This window comes from Paralichthys olivaceus, chromosome 2, assembly GCF_024713975.1.
Source record: "Paralichthys olivaceus isolate ysfri-2021 chromosome 2, ASM2471397v2, whole genome shotgun sequence".
NCBI classification, from domain to species: domain Eukaryota; kingdom Metazoa; phylum Chordata; class Actinopteri; order Pleuronectiformes; family Paralichthyidae; genus Paralichthys; species Paralichthys olivaceus.
The window spans coordinates 10331438-10351536 of record NC_091094.1 but is presented as its reverse complement, the minus strand read 5'-3'; the positions used below and the strand labels follow the sequence as shown (position 1 = coordinate 10351536).

At 39.3% G+C, this 20099-nt stretch overlaps 1 protein-coding gene across 1 annotated transcript in view; it reads right to left on the bottom strand.

Moving 5' to 3' along the window:
* Positions 1 to 11021: 11021 nt before the first annotated feature.
* The window catches only part of iars1 (isoleucyl-tRNA synthetase 1), a 44509-nt gene continuing 35431 nt past the window's right edge, over positions 11022 to 20099 (bottom strand). The window contains exons 28-34 of the mRNA XM_069535157.1: positions 18065 to 18160; positions 15549 to 15725; positions 15251 to 15371; positions 14835 to 14960; positions 14274 to 14420; positions 13838 to 13990; positions 11022 to 12119 (exon numbers count right to left, since the gene is read on the bottom strand). Coding sequence (XP_069391258.1) covers positions 12037 to 12119; positions 13838 to 13990; positions 14274 to 14420; positions 14835 to 14960; positions 15251 to 15371; positions 15549 to 15725; positions 18065 to 18160 — 903 coding nt within the window. The 3' untranslated portion in view covers positions 11022 to 12036. The remainder of the gene's footprint in view (positions 12120 to 13837; positions 13991 to 14273; positions 14421 to 14834; positions 14961 to 15250; positions 15372 to 15548; positions 15726 to 18064; positions 18161 to 20099) is intronic.

The window sequence follows — 20099 nt, the reverse complement described above, 5'->3', positions numbered from 1 at the left end:
TGTCCCTAGAATAAATGAAGGGAAGGAGGGGGACAGTGAGGGAGAGATGAAGGAAGCAAGAGAGGGAGGCAAGGAGGGAGAGAGTTGGTGTCCTGTATACACAAGACCTGCTGGCATGACCTCTTGTAATTAGCACACACAGTGTAAAATAAGATGCCCATGTAAATCCCCTTTAATGGCAATAATTTACCAAGCACACCTAAATTCCATTTCTGTCACTGTCTCTCCCTCTTGTCCCCCTTTTAGTTTGAATGGAACAGTAAGTTTCTAAATTACAATTAATCACATAAGATGAAGTTAATCATTTAAGGTAGTTGTCACAGCTAAAGCCAGGAACACAGGCTTTAGCTGTGATGTTTAACCAGTCTCAAAACCTATGTATATAAAATGTCCGAGCACTCTGAACATTATCCACAAGCAAATTAACCATGCACAAAAGGGAAGATTTCCCTACCATCAGACACCTTGCTGAAAAGAAGCAGTTTGCATTGCATTAGATTAATGTGATATACGTTTAGTAATTGAGTATGGCCAAAAAAGGATGTTATACAAATTGAGACACCTCTAAGATTCCTGCCAGACGAACAACCAAGACATTGGCAGGAACCCCTGACTTAAGAACAGACAAGACGTCGCCCAGAACTTCCATTGCAGGAACAAACAGGAGTTGCTGTGCAGCAGATGCTCAGGGCAGTGGCTGGAGGCTTATAGGCTGGAGGCTAGCAGGCTAAATGCTAGCCAACTGGGATGCTGGTTGGAAGCTTGCTGACTCATGAACAGGCTTCAGGCCAGCACATTGCTAGCATCTTATCAGTATTTTTATTGGTTACATATCCCCTGGCAGTTCATGGCTAAAAAATAAATTAATCCAACCAGTGAGTCATCTCATCTAACTAATCTGTGGTCAGTAATTTTGTTAGGTGAGGGGCAACGACACATCTCCCCCCTACCTTTGTTAATCCAAGCTGGGTAAGATCAGCTCTTTTCCCTGCTCGCTTCCCTTTAAGTAAAAGCCTGTCAGTAATTACTACACTGAAATCAAAGCTTATCTACACACTTAAAAACAACATTACTATTGATAATGGAACAATTTCCATTGAGAGTAAACATTTACATTTGCCAAAAATTGTTTTACTCAAGTCCCACTTTCTTAGTTTTACTAGGTTTTCCTTTATTTAATTACATCCTCTGATGAGGCAGTGGTTGTGGAAACAAAGATAACTGAACTTTAAGGGAGATTCAGATTTCGTTATTTGAAAATATCTGTATGCATTTATTTCCATGCAGTAAACTAGGTATTAAAACATTCTTCAATTTAAAGTAAAATAAAATCAAAGTTTGTTTCTCTGCTTCTGTAACTCTCTCCCAGAAAATAATGACTCACTATCAGTGGAAGAGACAGTTTTGGCGTTGTAAACAACCAGCTGTGGGGTGAGCCACAAGGAAAATCCTAATCTTGTTTGACAATTCCCCTGGAACGACTGTGTGTGTGTGTATGGGCATGCAGGAGTGTCATATTCTTTTACTTAGGCACTGGATACTATTTTCAGTAACCTTGACATCAACACACTGTGCGCACCCATGAACACACAACTACCCACACACATGCACGCACACACACACACACAACTACGCACAGTGCTGTAAGTACTAACAAAAAAAGGATGACACATGGAAGAGTGGAGGTCTTCCCATGCCCCCCCTGCCCTTTCTGCTGGACTTGGACATCTCCCACAGGCTGAGCTGTAAATAGAAAGTACCCCCCAAACCTTCACACACACACACACAAACTTGGGTTTCCATGACTTCACAGGACAGACATTGACTTATATGAATTTTCTGGAGACTTCACCAAAACTACTACTGGATTAAGACGAACCCTTTAACTTTTACCTAAACTTAATCTTAACCTTAACCCAGCCATACCAATAACTTAAAACATGTCTGGGTTTTTCTCCCCATTAGGAGCACAGTAAAAGTCCCCATAACTAGATGGTGACATTTAAGTTCCCACAACATGAGTAATACTTGGTCCACACAAACACACGAGTACAGAATTATACTTAGATGCCACCATGTACTCAAACTGCCAACCCACAGTAAGACCACCGCATATCAGCTTGACTCTTTAAACAGAGACTATTCTTGGGAAATGTCTTTAGTGAAACCATTTTTTCTCAAAATGGTTTGAGTCATTTTAGTTCTTATCGCACTGCTGTATGTACAAGTGGTGTTTTTTTCTGGTAGGTCTGATATAATTAGTTATTTGATGCTATAATAATGGGGCAATACGTGATGATTGACAGCTGAGAGTGACCCCGAGCCCATCTATTAATAGGACCCTGCTACGGTGGCCCCATCCCCAATCACTACTGTGCAGACTCTGGCTCCAAATGCATGTAGTGAAAGAAAGTAGAGTCACGTTCATCTGTATCTGTAAGCTGCAGTCTTGAAGATATTGCTCTACAGGAGGGCTTAAAGGACAATATATTGTTTTTTGCTACTGCTACATAGACAACATTAGTAGTAAAAGCTCATTACTTACCAATCTGGCTAAAACAATGTAGGCTTCAAACTTAAATTGATGTTGATGTGATTTATGGTTGGAAATGACAGTGCATAAATTCTGCTATAACGTACTGCTATGGCTGTGTCGTGTATAATGGAGAACAGCCTGCTAGGGATAAGAGGGTCAAAGAAGACAACACAAGGACGACTTCAATGCCACAACTTTTTCATTAATTGACAAATTACTGTGACTACCTGAATGATCTCGGTGTTGTATATTACTGTGAACATGAATGCAGACCCACAGAGTACAGTGTTGTTTCAATCTGGACTACAACGGCTGATAACTTTGCAAGAGATCAAGGTTCCTTACACCTCTAGCTTTAATAAACAAGCTTTATGTGGTAACCCCTATGACCTGCAGCGTCACACTGACCCAGAGCCATTTCATATATGTCTTTATTACCAACATGTATCAGTCAATGCCACATGAAATCCCATATCCCCATCCCAGTTCATATTGCAGATATAAATGACCTTAGTGTGTGGCTACCAATAACAGCGTGACTAGCAGGTGATAACATGAACCCAGGGTGACGACAAATTACTTCTATCTATTACACACTGCACAAAAAACACTAAATCCTCCAGCCTTCACATACATCTTTGACATTAAAAATACCATATGTAGCCACTTCACCACTGTTGCTATTTCAACACATCCCATTCTGTCCAGATGTTTAATCTAATGTTGACCCTGCTAAACTGACAGGAAGAGACAGCGTCTCTCTACTTCTCATGTTAATGTCTTCACCCATTAACACAATATTTAGACTTTTTCTCACTGTCTTTATGTCCCATGTTGAAGGCCTTGTTTTGCAATGTATTGTACTTCCTTGGATTTCTTCTATTTGTAAATATTTTCATTTCATATTTCTAGTAGACATATGCTTCCTGCTACACGTTGACCTCTGTGGTTTTCTGTCTTAAGTACCATAACAAGAAAAATGCCATCGAAAAAGATCTGGGGCCGATTTAAAAACACAAATAAAGATATATTTTTTCCCCCAACTTTCCAAAATATATTCAGTAGCAAATAGAACATGCATCTTCCAGCAAGAACTCACAAGAACTATGTCATTCTTTGGTTCTGAAAATAAACTTTTTGTTTGTTGATTCTCTATATTGAGCAAATCAATTACCTTTCAGAAACATGACGTTCACTCCCACCATGCAACTTTAAAAAAAAAAACTCCCACTCTTTTCTAATGCCGCACTACCACACAGAGTGAATTCTGTTTCGGGGGAGTGTAACGTGAACAGCAAGTCAGCAGGAAAATACTTCGGTGATCACTGAGGAGGTACCTGCTGTGCCTCATATTTTGCAGGAATTTTAAGCCTTGGAGGAGTATTGAAGAAAGAAATCCTAAAAACAATGCATATATAAGACGTATACAAAAAAACAACAACATTTAGAGTACAGAAGAAAACATTTGAAGTTAGTTATCCAAAAGTTTGTCACTTACAGTCTCGTAATGCATAATTCCTCAAAAGCAATATACTGCAAGTTCCTTTAGTCACACTGGAGTCTTTGTTGAGCAAAAGGTTTGACCTGAATGCTCCCAACACAAACAGCCCACTGAAAGCTCCTAATGTGCGGTTTACCCTGCAGTCTAGATTATTTCACTGCAAGTGATGAAAGTCCACTTTTGCCAAGACTCAGGTGAAATGAGGCAAGTTGACAAAGCATGGCGTGTAGCAGCATAATATAACATGCCTTACATAATAGGAAAAACAGTAGCACAAATCTGAATTGAGCAATATAAAGTATTACAAAATGTGGCTGCTTATTTAAGGGTATAGCACAATCTGGGAACTACAATTGGCGACAATTAAACACACTGCACCCAAGTATTTAAAGGGCACTTCTGGCAAACTAAGGCTACCACTGTTTCTAGATAGCTGTTGCATAACAGCAGGAGGACATCCAACTGTTTCAGCAGCACTGCAAAAATCAAAATGGTGAAACAAACAACTAACAGTTGTTTACTTTAGGTGTATTGTGAATTTCACAGTATTCCTCACGAACGAAGAGTGTGCGGTGAAACACCTCAGTTAAGTCCATTTATTAAAGTAATTTTGCTTTTTGCACAGCAGTGTGCCTTGGTGCCTTTGGCTATGATTTATTGATCACAGAGAAAAGAACAAGTCCAACATTGTCACTTTTTAGTTTCCTTGTGCCTCATTCTAGATCAGACAACTCCAGCCACTATTCCTACAAAAGAGGTTAATGTCAAATTTAATGAAACAAGGGAACGATAAGAGACAGACACTCCCTCAGTGTAAACAACTTAAAGCTCATTAATGCTCAACAGACTTCTGTCGATTGTCTGTGTTCATTTCAGTCCTATGTGTGCACATCTTATGAGAGCCTACGGATATGGATGAAACAGACAAAACAAAACAGTACCACTGGAAATCATGGGGGGCAGCGTAAACAATAATGCAATTAAGTTGACCACAAGAACAGAATTTCATGCATGGCAGAACTTTTCGCGTCGGAAAGAAACGAAAGGCATCTATATGGTATTAATTTGCACAGGGACAAACAGATGCTTGCCTCCTTCTTAAGATGAACATTATCACAACCTCCTCCACCTTCGACGTGTTAATTGTTGTCAGAAACTCTTTACTCTGAGCTGCCCTCTCTTGGAGGAATTGCTTGACAACTGTGCCAATGTAAAGGAGGATTTGAAACGGATATATCGCTTTTCTTTCGTGAAGGCAGCATAAATGAGCTTTTAGACAGTGAAGTGCAATAAAGATTATTTCTTTGAAGAGGAAATTTGAAATGACATGCACCACACAACTACAGAATCAAACACTAGGCTTGAAAACAAACATTAAATAAGTGAGCTCAAGCTTAGACTGGTACATTTGGACAGCTGAAACAACCCTTCACATTTGTCACTGTGAGATTTCACCATGGACAACATGTATTCCATCAAGCTACCGAGCTAGATGGGGAGAGGGGAGGTGACGGATGAACAAGAGAGAAACACAAGAAACATAATCAGAGGAGGATTTTTCATCCATCTCTCCAGAGATACTGTGAAGACCATAATGCCCACAACAGTGATTCTGATTGTTGCAGTGAGACTTGGTCAAGGTTAAATTAACTCTAATTCTGTGCCATGCTATGCAATGACAGAGGGAGACTGAATTTGCAGCAGTAATTAACAGTCCTAAGGCTCATTAGAATTCATTTCAGTAGCTGATCTAGTATTTTCGTGTGGCTGCTTGTGTAAACATAATGACATTGGTTTTTGTTAGATTTGCCTAAATGCTGAATTGATTGTTGTTTCAGTTAAAATTGTTTAGGCCAAATATCTACAGCTAGGTTGATCACTTAACCATCATTTTTTTAACTAAACAACCTCTAATATCAGAGCTGTTGTCAGTGCGTTTGCTCCTTCACTGTTGTCCAGAGCTGCAGAGATTTCACACACAGACAACAAATCACCTTTTACTACAATGCAAACACAAGCAATGTAATTATGTATGCATTATTCATTGACAGTGTCGGAGGAGCAGTACTACAAGAGCTACTGTTTGTGAGGATGATTAATGTTAATGGCAGGATGCCTTTCAAAGTCCGAGTTTGATGAATATCCCCTTTTATTAAGGGAGAAATGTAACTTTAAAAACTGGGCCTTGTTTAAATACTTTTGGCAATCACTCCAGTTGGCTCTTATACGATAAATCTATAGTGTAATCCCAGCAGAGACCTTACTGTAACAAGCAGCGTGAAGCATGAAGCTTACAACAATAAACACGTATCAACAGACACAATTCATACGGCTTATTAGGATTTGAAGTAAATGTCAACCAAAAGGAGGTAAGACTCCTCCTAATATCCTGATTAAATATTCAGGCTACTTGTATGTTCAGCTTCAGTTTGTGCCTCGTGTTTTATTATCTCAGTTCAAGCAACTCTGCATCCAATTTTCTTAAGAAAATAGAAATCTTTGAATAGAGAAATAACTAACTGCTGTTCTGAAGGTTTTTACAACTTTTTTTTTAAATTTCTGAATGAAAAATATTCCTATTAGACTAAAGGGAACTTTTAACCAGTTTCTTTCATTTTGAATGCATATCCTAATAGATGTAGACAGAAATGATGCTGGTCCCTGCTTACGAGCACAATATTAACACAGTTAATATACAAATAAATGTGTGATGATACAATTTTTAAATTTGGGTCACAATGTACAAAACGAGCAAGGACATCTGTGATATCCAGCTGCCATGTCTGTTTGACCTTTAAAAAAAAAGAGGTGCAATAATTACAAAAAAGATGGGGGTTTTTTTGGGGGGGGGGGTTCTGTAAATACCTTCAAACAGCAAAGTGTTGTTAAACAATCTCTGCTCTGTGGTTAAACATGACAGACACAGAATTTCTACTTTACTGCTCTCAGTGTAAAGTACAGACGCATGTAGGTCAAACCAGCATCAACTGAAGGAATGTGAAGGAATATGCAACATACAGCCTGACAAAAAAAATGAAGGAATATAAGAAACTAATTGGTTGCATCCTTCATCTCCTCTCTGCATGTCTGTGTGGCAACGACAGCAGAGTGACTGGGTAGCAACAGTGTGTCATTCCTGCCGACGCATCTCACTATAGGGATGCCATGCAGGGCATCACCGACTCCCCATCTGACAGCGCTCCCCTAACAACCACGACATGGACAAACTAAAGAAGGGAGAGCCTTGTGTCTTTCCTCGCCATCTGCAAACGTGAGTGATGTTTTGTTTCCTTTCAGATCGGATGCTTCTTGTCTTACCTGTTTCTGCTGATCCAGGAGGGAGACGAGGAGGAGGTGAAGGAGGAGGAGGCAGGCGCATCAGGATGGAGATACACAGAAGAAGAGCAGAGAGCGGGGATCTCGCTGGATCCGCTGCTGCCTCGTTCAGTCACGACTCAGTCCCACGTGCGTTCATCCACTTTGCGCCGCGCACTCGCTACGGTTGTGCGCGCAGCCACTAGAACACACAGTGAATGAACGAGCGGCTCCGGTGTTGCGTAACACTACCTGAATCTAATTTGATGCTTTACTGGAGCATTATTGTGTTTCATCATTTCTCAGAGAAGCTCATTAAAGAATGGAGGTCGGTTGTCATGGAGGCAATCAAATGAATCCTCATGTACGTCCCGATAACGTGACTTTCATTTAGTTTCCTTGCCACGGAGCTCGAGTCAGCTTTGACACAAATGACTTCATGACTGCAACCATTGATTGATTTATTTTGTGATTTAGCTCATTTTTTCTATAAAATGACAGGTAAATAGTGAAAATCGTCTGCTTGAACTTGAAGTTGCATGTCCTCTTATTTCTAACAAATAGCTATTTGGAACCCCCCACATATATTCAGATTACTTTAAAATCTGGATAATAAAAACATCAGACATGTTATTTAAGTAGCAGGTGTTATTACTCATAGGTAGAAGTTGCTCTCCTATTCTCTGCATCTTCTTCCGTCAATTTCAAAACAAGACGTCAAAAATAGCCAGTTAGCATAGAAGCTAACCTGCGTCACCGGCTGTGGAGAACAGGTGAACGGTCCCACGTTAGTTTGGACAGAACGTTCAGTCACGTGACATCACTTCACATGTTTTCTAATGAAAGACAAACTTATCCCGTTCTTCTGATTTCCCTCTGTGGCCTAACTCGACCCAGGTTAATCCTCAAAATCAAATTCATCGTGTCACCTCTTCGCTTGTTGGCTAGCTACATAACATGACGCGTTCAGGGCACGTCGTCAAATAATGACCTGCGTTTTAAACTCAACAATGACCGTAGTTTCTGTGGCCAAACACAGCTTCCACTAACAACTGCACACGTGTCAGAAGACTAGTTACAGCTTACAACCAAAGCGAATCACTTTCGAAATGACTGAACATCCCCAAATCGAAATACTTGCCTTGGTTCCCATTCTGCCGAAGTTACATGAATGGGGCGTGGATGCTAACGCTAGCCACCTAGCGTTGTCTGAATTTAAAGGTTTAAGCCAAACTTTAAAGACGTTTCCAGTTTCTCGGAGAGGATTCTGTCAAGAGAGGGGAAAACATCCAGTGTTGAGAATGTCGGTTGAGGTGTTTTCTGGTCGCACCGGAGCTAATGAGAAGCTAATGAGAAGCTAATAAGAAGCTAATGAGAAGCTAATAAGAAGCTAATGAGAAGCTAATGTTGCGGGTCAAAGTTCACCAAAGTTCAACTCGATGTAAAGCCACGCGGTGGTTTGCCTCTGTACAAGAAGTTTTATTTTTTATTGATTTATTGAAAAAAAATGGTTAGAAATACACTGAAGACAAATATCAAAACTTACACTGGTGTTGATCCAGTATTAGGGAAAAAAAAAAAAAAAGAAAGAAAGAAACGAAGTCTAGTAAAGAAAAAGTTTCTGGACACTTTTATCCATCATGCATGAAGGATATTTCGTCTTTAATTCATCCTTCCATTCATTGATACGGGGCTTGACTTTTAAATATACACATCTGGTTTATTTCTTTATTTTGATTTTACTTGTAAAAGTAGAATATTAAACTGAAATGTTGCCATTTGATTTCCTTTTTATTTGGATTGGAGCCTACTCTGACCAAACTCATTCCAATTAAATCTTTCATGTAGGAAATTATTGGTTGGATCAATGTCATTGGTCATTTTAAATGTTACTTCTTTAGTTTTAGGTAGGATCAGATACAATATGTATCATTTACAGGAAGTGAATGTTGTACTGGCGCCCTAACTCTCACTCCAGGTGAAGGTTCGTCTCTGATATATATATATATATATATTATTATGCACGTCCTAATTATAACGACTCATAGCACAATATCACAAAGACTGAGTGATTAGCAACAACAGAAAAATATGGAATATGAAACATAAAATACGAATGTTGATGATTACCTTTTTGAACAGAGATGGATAGGGCAAACTAGAGCTTGGAATTGATCAAGTAAGGAAAAATAATAATTTAAAATAGAGTTGGTATAATGACATAGAGGAGTCATTACAAGGGGGGTAATCAAGGCCTAATAGATCCTCTGAACTTCACTTTGACAACTATAGTTTTAGATTTTCAGCCACGTCACAGAATGAAAAGCTTTATAACCCAGGAATTGTTTTGGTTTCCTGCCACTATCCCCTTGGTATAAATGATATATATTATTAAATTATTTCTTATGCTGCTGCTGGGTCACACACCCTTCACAGTCAAAACAACAGTCCTGCCTCCTGTTATTCATCCTCGTATCCTAGCAGTTAGTTAGAGGTTGTTTTTGCTGTCGTCATTCTGCAGTGGGTAACATGCCGGGTGCTGAAAATTGATTTACTGGCAGAGATTTAGATTTTTCCATGAAGCAGTGCACATGCTGCCAGGGTGGGCTGGTTGGAAATAGCTCTTATTGGTCGATGTGTTTTAGAAATCCCACCTATCATAAGTCTGATAAAACTTTTTTACTTCTCACTGTAGCACACTGTAATGAGTTGTGTTGTCCATCATTAGAGGAAGATGACAGGGGCCATGTTCACTGCAGACTGTGATGTCTGTCAGCAGATGCGTTGCTGACCTGCTCTCTTACCCGGGCCGGGGTGTGCAGAGGCCCAAACCGAGCAGCAGGAGCAGATGGGAGTCAGATGGATGAAAGGAGGATGAGACAGAGCTGTGTACTTAATATTTAACTAGTGGAGCAGCATGTTGCTCCGCCCCAGGAGGAGCCAGTATCAAATCATCACACTCAAGTGACACTGATTATAGAGATGCTGGAATTCATAGGTGGAGAAAACCCGTGTCAAGTACCATAATACTCATATCTTGAGGTTCACCTTTTTCTTAAATACCACTTTAATCCAGATTGGTTCAATGAGGAACACTGAAGGTAAAAATATTCCCCATCTGTAAAACATTTATGTTCTACATCCCCCCTGCTACCATTTCCCCCCTGTCCTTCACAGTGGATAACAATGGAAGACAAACCAAAATGAATGTGCTCAAGGTATTTTAGGGAAATATCACTGTGATGGAGCTGATACAATAAACCATAGACTGTGTATAAAGATGGATGACATATCTCCACTCTCACTATTCAGACATGAAGCTTAAATATTGTATTTTGTGCATTTAGAGCCAGAGTTTGCACTGTAGCGATCGGGAGATGGAGCCCCAGGGTCAATGTCCCGAGTCAAGTCCGTTTCAACTGTCAATCACAACGTTTCAAACAATTTTTATAGAATTAAATAATTAATTAAAACAAACGTATCAGAAAAATCAGCTCTTACCACAAGACCAACCCCCACACTACTTGTTTTATTCCTTTCTCTCTATCTTCTTCACTTTCTGTCTTGCTTTTATTGGACAAACACATTTTTCAACACTATTTGCAGCAAAGTCAGTCATGTTTTCTCGTCATACTGGGTTTCAATAATCACAAAAGGGAAAAACAAGCATTTTGATTCTTAAGTCACCTTTGATTTATTCCATTTGTCACTTAAAATAGTACATTATCCATTTGTTGCTTTTTTTTTTATTACAGAACCCTTTAGTCCCTAAGGTACAGAACCCTGAAAATCCATTTCATCATATAAATGCCTTTTCAATTGTCAACGGATTCCCAATGCAATGAGGAGAATAGTTTTATCTTTTCAATTCAAAATGGTGTAGAAGCACAATAGGCCAAATTGGTTTCCCACTTATGGGCCACAGCTATAATTACTCTGGACTAAGCTCACCTCAAATCAGCCTGGAGAGTAGCTTGCATAATTTTTATAATTAGCTTTCTAAAGAAGAATGTCCATTGGAAATATTGATTATTCCCTGGAATCTTCATTTCCAAGTTACTGACTGAAAAAAAAACATTATTTTTTCTTTAGTGGGGGGTTAATGTCTGTTTTTCTCTCCATCACACAATCCCCAGTTTCCCATGACCGACAACTTCACACTTTCACACACCTGTCCAGCCGCTCAGCGTATGAACAGTCCCTCTATTGTTGAAGTGCACCCACTTGTAGTTAACGGTGTAAATCTCTGTCCAGAATAAATATAGCTCACCGGCACATTGTGCTTTCTTAGAAAATTGTCACGTCTTTGAACCAGTGACCAGATGAGAGAGAGAGAGAGAGAGAAAGAAACAAACTTCATCAGGGAGAACAGTAATTTTCACGTCTCAAATTGTGTTTCAACAGATAAATCTCTCAAGGCATCTTTAGTCATGCTAATTTTCTGCAGGAAGAGGATATTTCAGGACATGTGTGATAGTGACGCTATAGGTAACAGAACCTGCTTTACATCAGCATGTCCAAATAACCATTTAAACACATGGCACGCATTATGTTGTCATAAATCCACAGTACATCAGTAGATGAGAGTACTGGGATTATAGTAGGTACAAAAAAACTTTCCAGGAACCTGTGATATATCTGAGACTAATGTTGATGGAAAGATCCTCGGATGGCTTCTCAGGATTTATGCTTCGGCTGTTGTAGGAAGAACTTTCACAAACAGAGTCTTGGTGTTGAGAGATTTAACTGATGAATCAGCTGGCAGCTCTGAAAAACAGAAACCAAGAGTTGAGTAGCTTGCTTGATTGATATTAAGTGATCATAAATAATTGAAATATCAAAAACCTTAACGCCAAGAAAATGATTTTAGTTTTGTTTAAAATAATCTAAGAATTCACGTAGTTTCATTGAGGAGAAGGCTGGACATCTTTCAACTGAGGCATCTTAATTGTGAGTTAATTAGTTTAATTAATAATCACCTACACATACCACAAACCGTACACATCCACAGACGATAATAAACCCCATAAAAATAATCTCTTAGTAAAAATGTAACACATGTTTCAGGTCACAGGGACATAAAGTAAAATGCATGATGGGTAAAAGAAAAGAAAGAACAAATTGTACCTGACAACAAAATGCAGCGAAAAAGAAACGATCACTGGCATGTTTTGTGTGCGGCCATTTTGTGAAGTGCATCCTAAAATGTTCATCCTGTTTGTTGTAGATTTTTGAATTGACAGCCGTGCATTTCTGTTTCTTAATCTATTTTAAGCAGCAGTGAAATGTAAAGAAATGGAAGCAGTTTCATTTCATGCCACTTTATACTCCAATACAATGAAGGGAGATATTTTCTAACTCCTAATTACACATGCATTAACACATCAATCACATTAATAACAACAATATCAAAGCCAAAAGGGTTGTTTCTCTTCACCTTTGATACTTTCACAATATAAATGAAATATAACTTTAGAAGAAGTACATTTAATTCTTACAGAGTATTTTAAAGCGTAGTATCACTTTCTGTACTTCAGTGATTGGGTACAAATGGCTGGTAAACCTGAGTGAGTCTCTGCTGATCTGCTCCTGACTTTCCTCTTTATTTGCTTCAACTAATTAAAGTGTAGAAGTAAACAAAACAACGAATCACTTGTTCTTTGATCTGAAAATGTCTGAACGTCTAAATCCCTAAATACCCAGGCTGAGATATGACATTTTAGAACATAGTTCATTGAATTCATAACCTTTTCTGGAAACTACTTTTCTTATCAGTGACGTTAGATGATGAAGGTAAAAGCTATCAATCTAATTTTCCTGTCAGTGTATATCAGCCCTGCATTTCTGGTCTTAAATCAGTTTAAAGCCGCAGTGGGATGGGATTTACTTGTGTGGAGGAGTTGGGGTGATTTTAATGGGAATTGAATCCAGTCTAGACCATATGTATGTAAGTTTAAATTATCTACTGTGTTGACGCCAACACACTGGTCCTCCAGTCATTTAAATCTTATCACATAATAGCTTTTTTTCTTCTGCATTTTGTAGTTGTGTGTGAATTATATGTTTTTCTGTGTAACTGTTTTTGCCAGAACAGAGGGGAACCTTTTGGGAACATTTGTTTATTTATTGTCAAATTGGTGCCAAATTAGCTATTAGCCATTTATGTTTGTAACGCATCAGTGCATGTACGCTCAATTATAACTTTGAAACTGAAGGAAATATAAAACCATGATGAATCTTGGTTTTGTTTCTGATCTCTAACTTCATTCATTGACACATATTTGTGTTTGTTTACTTTCTCTTTTTGTCTATTAGAGACCAAATCCTGTAATGTTGTCAAGTCCACAACAGTGTGTAACCAGGAACTACAGGGAACATAACAAATTTGATTCCCCACCTCCCACATTAATGTCGTTTCCATCCAAATGGAGTCTTCTGCATGGATGCCGGGGTTTATATGATATTCATCAGTTGTTTCATCTTACCCTGAGTGAGGTCCTGGTCCAGGTAGAGTTTGAGCCATCTGCTGCGAAGGCCAAACACCTTGGCAGTTTCAGACAGGAGGCCTGAGTAGTCGAGCCCATTCTGTCCCACTGGGTTCACCAGCAGGAGGGTGCCCACCTCTCCTGTCTGGCATTCTAGAGAGAGGATGAGAGTCAAGGAGACGTGAACCAGACAGACTTTACCTCCTGTATAAATGATTGGTGAGGTTTGTTTACAAGTCCTGAGAAAGTATGTGAGGAAGCCAAAGCTGAGCCATGACAACAATATGGACTCTATTATCAATCTCTTGAAGGGCAGCCATCTCTGCTAAGGCTTGGACAGGCTTTTCTAAGTTCAACCATCATAGTTGGTTTTGGTACGTGTCTTTATGTACTTTTATTTTACCATATACTGTGTTACTGAGATTCAGATTCTCACCAGCCGGCTGTGCATTGCAGAGCAGCAGATTCACGTAAGGACACAGGAGGGCGTCGGTGGTGGGGATGGGGCCGGGGGACGAAGAGCCTGAAGTTACTGTCAAAGTTTTACCACTCAAAGACTGGAGGTCCGTTTTGCTGGTCAACTCTGTCATGAACACACACGTACATACATGGGTTAGAATTCAAAAGGAATCTATCATTTCGGCTGCATAACTCCTGAGCCCCTCAAACTGACAAAACTATAAGACAAGGTCCAGTTTAATGGTCCAGTTAAATACTTGCTCACGCAGGTTCCCCACACACTGTGGAAAAGCATGCTCATCACATTATCATGCATGCATTTGGCAAACAGGAAATATGGAGGAAAAATGTTAGGTTTCAGAAAATGTTTCCAGCTCTGAATTCTTTTGGGAAACATTGTCTTTATTTCATTTATTCTATGTATGCAGTCACTTAAGTGATACAAGTTCCTGCTGTAACAGTAATATAATCTGTTGGTCTCACACAATAGATGGGAGGGAGTTAGATTAATGTGTTTCTGAGTCAGATCAGTTCTCACCAGTTCCACTGTTGAAGAATCTGAGCTGGGTGTTGTTTGTTCCAAAGATGCTGCTGGACACTTTCTTCAGCTTCTGCAGGTCTACTCTGTTGTCTCCTTTGGGGTTCTCCAGCAGCACCACTCCCTCTGAACAAGTAAACAGTCACAGTGAATTAATAAGTCAGTGAAACAGCTCATAGGGTACATTTATAGAAAAGCAAAGGTGACTGAAATGATCCTGTACATGCACGGCCTTGCAGATCTTTGGAGTTACTTTTTAAAATAGTGGGAAAAACAAGCTGGTCACATTTTATTATCTCAACAACCAGACGATATTCAGTTTTCTACTAAATGTAAAATAACAGTTACACACATTCTTGATTAGTTATTTTTAGGCTGGAAATGCAGTTTTCCTTTTCAGCCCCCCAATGTGATACCTTGTTCTTTGCTGCTGACCTTCACCCTGAGGTTCACATAGGTGCAAGCTGGTCCATTTAGTGAGACCCGAGGGCCTGAGGATCCCTTCACAATGACCAACTCCAAGTCTGCACCCTTCAGCTGCAACACAGGGGGAAGAAAAGAGCATGAACGAGGGAATGACAGAAATAGCACATCCTGACACACTTGATATACACTTAGATCATTTCAAGGCAAAAGAAATGCTTAAATAAAATGTAACGCGTATCACCGCAGAGGAAACAATAATCCTGCTTCCCTTTAGGACTCATTTCATACCTGAGTCTTTTCCTCTATGATGACACTGGCAGTGTTGGGAACAGGGAAGGGCATGAGCGGAGCCTTGGTGGTCGCCAGGATGAAGTCAGTGTGAGCCTGGATGACAGAGTCCAAGTGCTCCCCCTCTGGCTGGCAGCGGTAGTACACAGCTATCTCATCTGATGGCACCAAATGACCCTATAGGAAGAGAATAAGACAGACCAGTTAAGCGAAGATGTCTATTTTTGCAACCCCTGGGATGACGAGTCAAAAATGAGTAAATATGTTTGATTTGTCTTTTCAAACAACACAACAATCTGCCATTGGGTTTTAGAAAATCTGTTTTCAGATTAAAACTAATGATTTCCACAGACAAGACAAATCATAATGTAGTAATTCTATTCTAAGGTTTTCTTTGTCCTTTGTAAGAAAATGAAATCTGGAGGAAACAATTACTGGAGTAAGTAATCTACCCCCTGTATGGGATGAAGAAAATAGAAGGGTGAACATAGGAGGAGCGGGTTGGGATTAAAATGCAGAAAACAGACAGTGGAAGAACAAATAAAAGAAGAATGGAACAAGGGGAGAATTTTTATTGGATGAAAGCCCATCTATTTTGGCTTTGTGTACTGCCAGCTTCCTCTAACCTTGACACATTCAAACACATTGATCTCACCCTAATCTACAGTGTGCAGCCGTGCACATGTGTGCGCAGCCACACACATTTTGTGTCGAACAAACACGCACGCACACACACACGCCAATGCAGTATATGGCTCAAGGGCAGAGGAATAAAGTTAGCTAGATACAGAGGAGCAGTCAATCAATGAGCAAGGTTTATAGGCTTTTCCTGCCAAGTCAAGGTACTGACCCTCCCCTGAAGGGGACTAGTACAGTGTGTATGTGTGTGTGTGTGTGTGTGTGTGTGTGTGTGTGTGTGTGTGTGTGTGTGTATACACACCTCAAATAGAACTACTGAGAACTCCAGATCATGAGCAATCCAATAAAAAAAGAAAATGCTGACCCCTGTTTCTCCACTGTGCATATGCTCACAAACAAAACACTAACACCCACGTAAACATTGTTAAAGACACAAATGCATCAACTACTACCAAACACGTCAAAGAAAATATTAATTCCCATCCCCGGGGTGGAAAATTCCTCATAGATCTCAGTTTGAAATAACTGGAGGAATTTAGCTTGGCCGGCAGCCAGTGCACACCACTGCTATAGGGGGACGGAAAAAGCTGTTTGTTGCTTGTGAAAACAAGGGGCTGTTGGCTAATCCGTCTTTACTCCCCAGACCACTTCAAAGCTCCAACATTAGAATCTGAAAGGGGCCAGACTGTAATTAAGCTTCCATTAAGCCTGCCTTATGATGGAGAAACTTCTTACTGTGACGCTGCAGTGGAAAGATTTAAAAAAGTGCCCCGACAAAATTAGCATGGGACATAAAGAGGAAGGGGGGATAACAGGGAGGAAGGTGGGAAGTATAAATACAACAACAGAAAAGTAAAATCTAAATTGTATGGCTGTATGTAACAACTACTTGCATTATGATTACCCTATTGCTTTATTGTAAAATAAAGAAGATATTGTAATATCAAGCGTTAAATGGTTTTCACACTTCCCCAAAGAACAACAATTTTAACACAAAATATAATATGAGGTGATCTGTTCGGTAAACAAATTAATGACGTCAATCAATTCATAATAGTGTAATTGAAATGACTTCAATGGGAGTTTAAGAGTTAAGTTTTTTCCAAATCATTATTTTTCTTCTTTTTTTTTGGTTTTGGCAGATTTTTTAATCATATATTTGTTTTGTTTTCTCAATTTAATTTTTGTCTTTACATTTCCCTAATCCTGATAATATAAATACATTGTGGTGTCACATTTGAGAAGCTGTAGACTAAGATGAATATTTTTGCTTAATAAATTATTTAAATGATCTGTTGCTCGTCTCACTGATTAACCATCTCATAGAGCTACGATGACTGTTTCTATATAAAACCATGTTAGGGCAGTGAGTGTGGGAAGTAAACTGTGCTGCTGTACTGCCAGGATGAGGGTGTTAAAAGTTTAAGAAGGCAAAAATAGTGTTGTTAACAGATGCCAAACAAGGGAAGCCTCAAACACATGAAGTGTTTCCTACTGGAGAGACAGTATTATTTCTTATTTTAGATGCATGCAGTGTCAGAAAAACCAACCAGGAGTGGATGTGCAGGTTGACATCAGTCTTTAAAATACCACATCATCTTCTGTGTCATGATTCTTCTCTGTCACGCTGTCATACATTCATTATTCACTATGTAAGCAACAGCCTTGGAAAATATTTTATCTTCAACCACATCTCAAGTGTCCGTGCACAGTGAAGTGGTTTGCTCACTGTGGCTCGGCCCTGACTACAAATATTGGCAACAGTTTCAATTATGTCAGATTGCATTCATTAGACACGGGTTTGTAAAATTCAGTGGTGGTGTGTTATGTGTCACTCTAGCCCAGAGCTAATGGAGCTCCTGAAATACTCGCCCCACCTTCTTGCGTAGTTTCTGAATTCGGTTGATGACTTCTCGGGCAACGCCTTCATCCACCATGGACTGGTCAGGAGAGACATCCAACAGCACAAGGACCTAAAGACAAGTATGACAGATTAAGATGAAAGATATAACTGGTCAGACAATTTGCTGATAAACAGATCTGCTAATTTTGAAAAAAGACTGCCTGATATTAAAACCCTCCATTTAATCATGTTTGATATTGTAATCTACAACCCAAGTCGATTATTATCGATGAGTACATTTCAAAAGAGTGTTACTAATCAAATTTGGGTTCCCACCAATGACGAGTTAAAAAATGGATTTCATGTGACAGGAAGATATTATGATAGAGTTTATCCTATGACTGCTTCGGCTCACTGATACACAAAATTCATTTTAGATTCAGTTTAACATTCAGAGATAATGGGAGCATTTTTTACAGAAATGTAAAGTATATCAGGCCTCAACAGTGATAGCTGACTAAAAATGGATGTGTGTAAACTGTAAAATGAATTTGGGAGCATGTGGGTGCGCACACATATATAAAATAAAACAAATCAAGTCAGCCTGTATTTTCTCTTTTAAATGTGAAGGTTGATAACACAACAACAATGACAAAAATTTCAGCCGCTTCACTGAAACAGTGTTTTCTGTTGGAAAAAAATCAATCATCAATCAATGACGAGTGAAAATTGTGAGAAACTCAATCACTCATTAGCTCAAAGATCTGTGTCCAGCTGTGGACCGCTGGCTGAGCTCAGAGCGGACCAGACGACGGCTTCACTAAAGCTCCAGGACCAGTGGACTGAGGAGGTTTTTCTTTTTATTTAAGAATGAGGTGTAAAAATGTGTTTATGTGATCAATATCATTTAGTTTTTATAGTTTTATAGTATAAATGATTGCATACAGGTACTGACTGAATATCGTATTTGAAACAGTGTAATGAAAATACATTAAAGCATCTTGATTGTAAATGTCTCCTCAAATCCCTTTAAGGACAAACGTGACATTTAATCATTTTTGTGCGTCAAGCCCTGTATATAGTTCAAACATTTAAAAAAACCAAAAAAAAACAGCAATAATGAGAATATTGCATTCTGTGTAAGTCACTAAAGTAAAATTAGTGTCATGTTGTGCAGGACAGAGCTGCTGAACACTTTGCCATGGGAAGGAGGAGGGAACAAGATGACAGCATTACAGAGAATAGTACTAAAAAGGAAGAGAAAAAAGAATAAGAGGAGAGAGAGTGAGAGAGAGAGAACAGAGAAACAGACAGATGGGAGCTGGAGAGTCGGTGCAAGCAAGCGAGAGGGACAGAGAATTAAAAAGCCAGCTCAGTAAACTGGTATTAAGGTGCAGCCGTGTGTTGTGTGTACGGTTGGAGGAGCACTGATTAGAGAGGGCCTGTGGGAAACGCATACATGCTGGATTCCGCTTAGCCGTGAAATTATTTCATACATCACACTCACAGTAAAGACACATAAATGCGTTTACAGTATATGGCAGCTCGGTGCGGGCGCTGCAGCAGAGCAGCATTTACCTTTTTCAGATCCAGATACGATTCACTTCGTAGCTCAGTTTACAAAACAACAGTCAGTAATGTGATAAAGTGAGAGGTCGGTCGGGGTGTCCGTGCGTGCGTGCGTGCGTGCGTGTGGACTTATACCTTTAGATCTGTTTTTAGAAGGGACAGTAATTATGCATCTCATTAAAAAGCCTTTGTGTAATGAAAAGTACATGAACTGTGCAAGTTTTGAATATATTATATATATACACACATCAATATTCCTGAGATACCATGCCGACATATGAGAATGGTATAGATGTTTTGATCTTACACTTGGAAAGAGAAAAAATAAACATCGAAGTTGGCACTTAGATGCTTTATTAAATACGTATTTAAAACTGCAGATTATTTTTTGATTCTTACTTTCCCAAAGGGGCCGTTCTTTGTTCATCATGGTGTAGACTTTGTATGCAAAGTTAATGTGTTTCATTGATGTGTCTAATCTGAACAGGGTTTAAATGTAT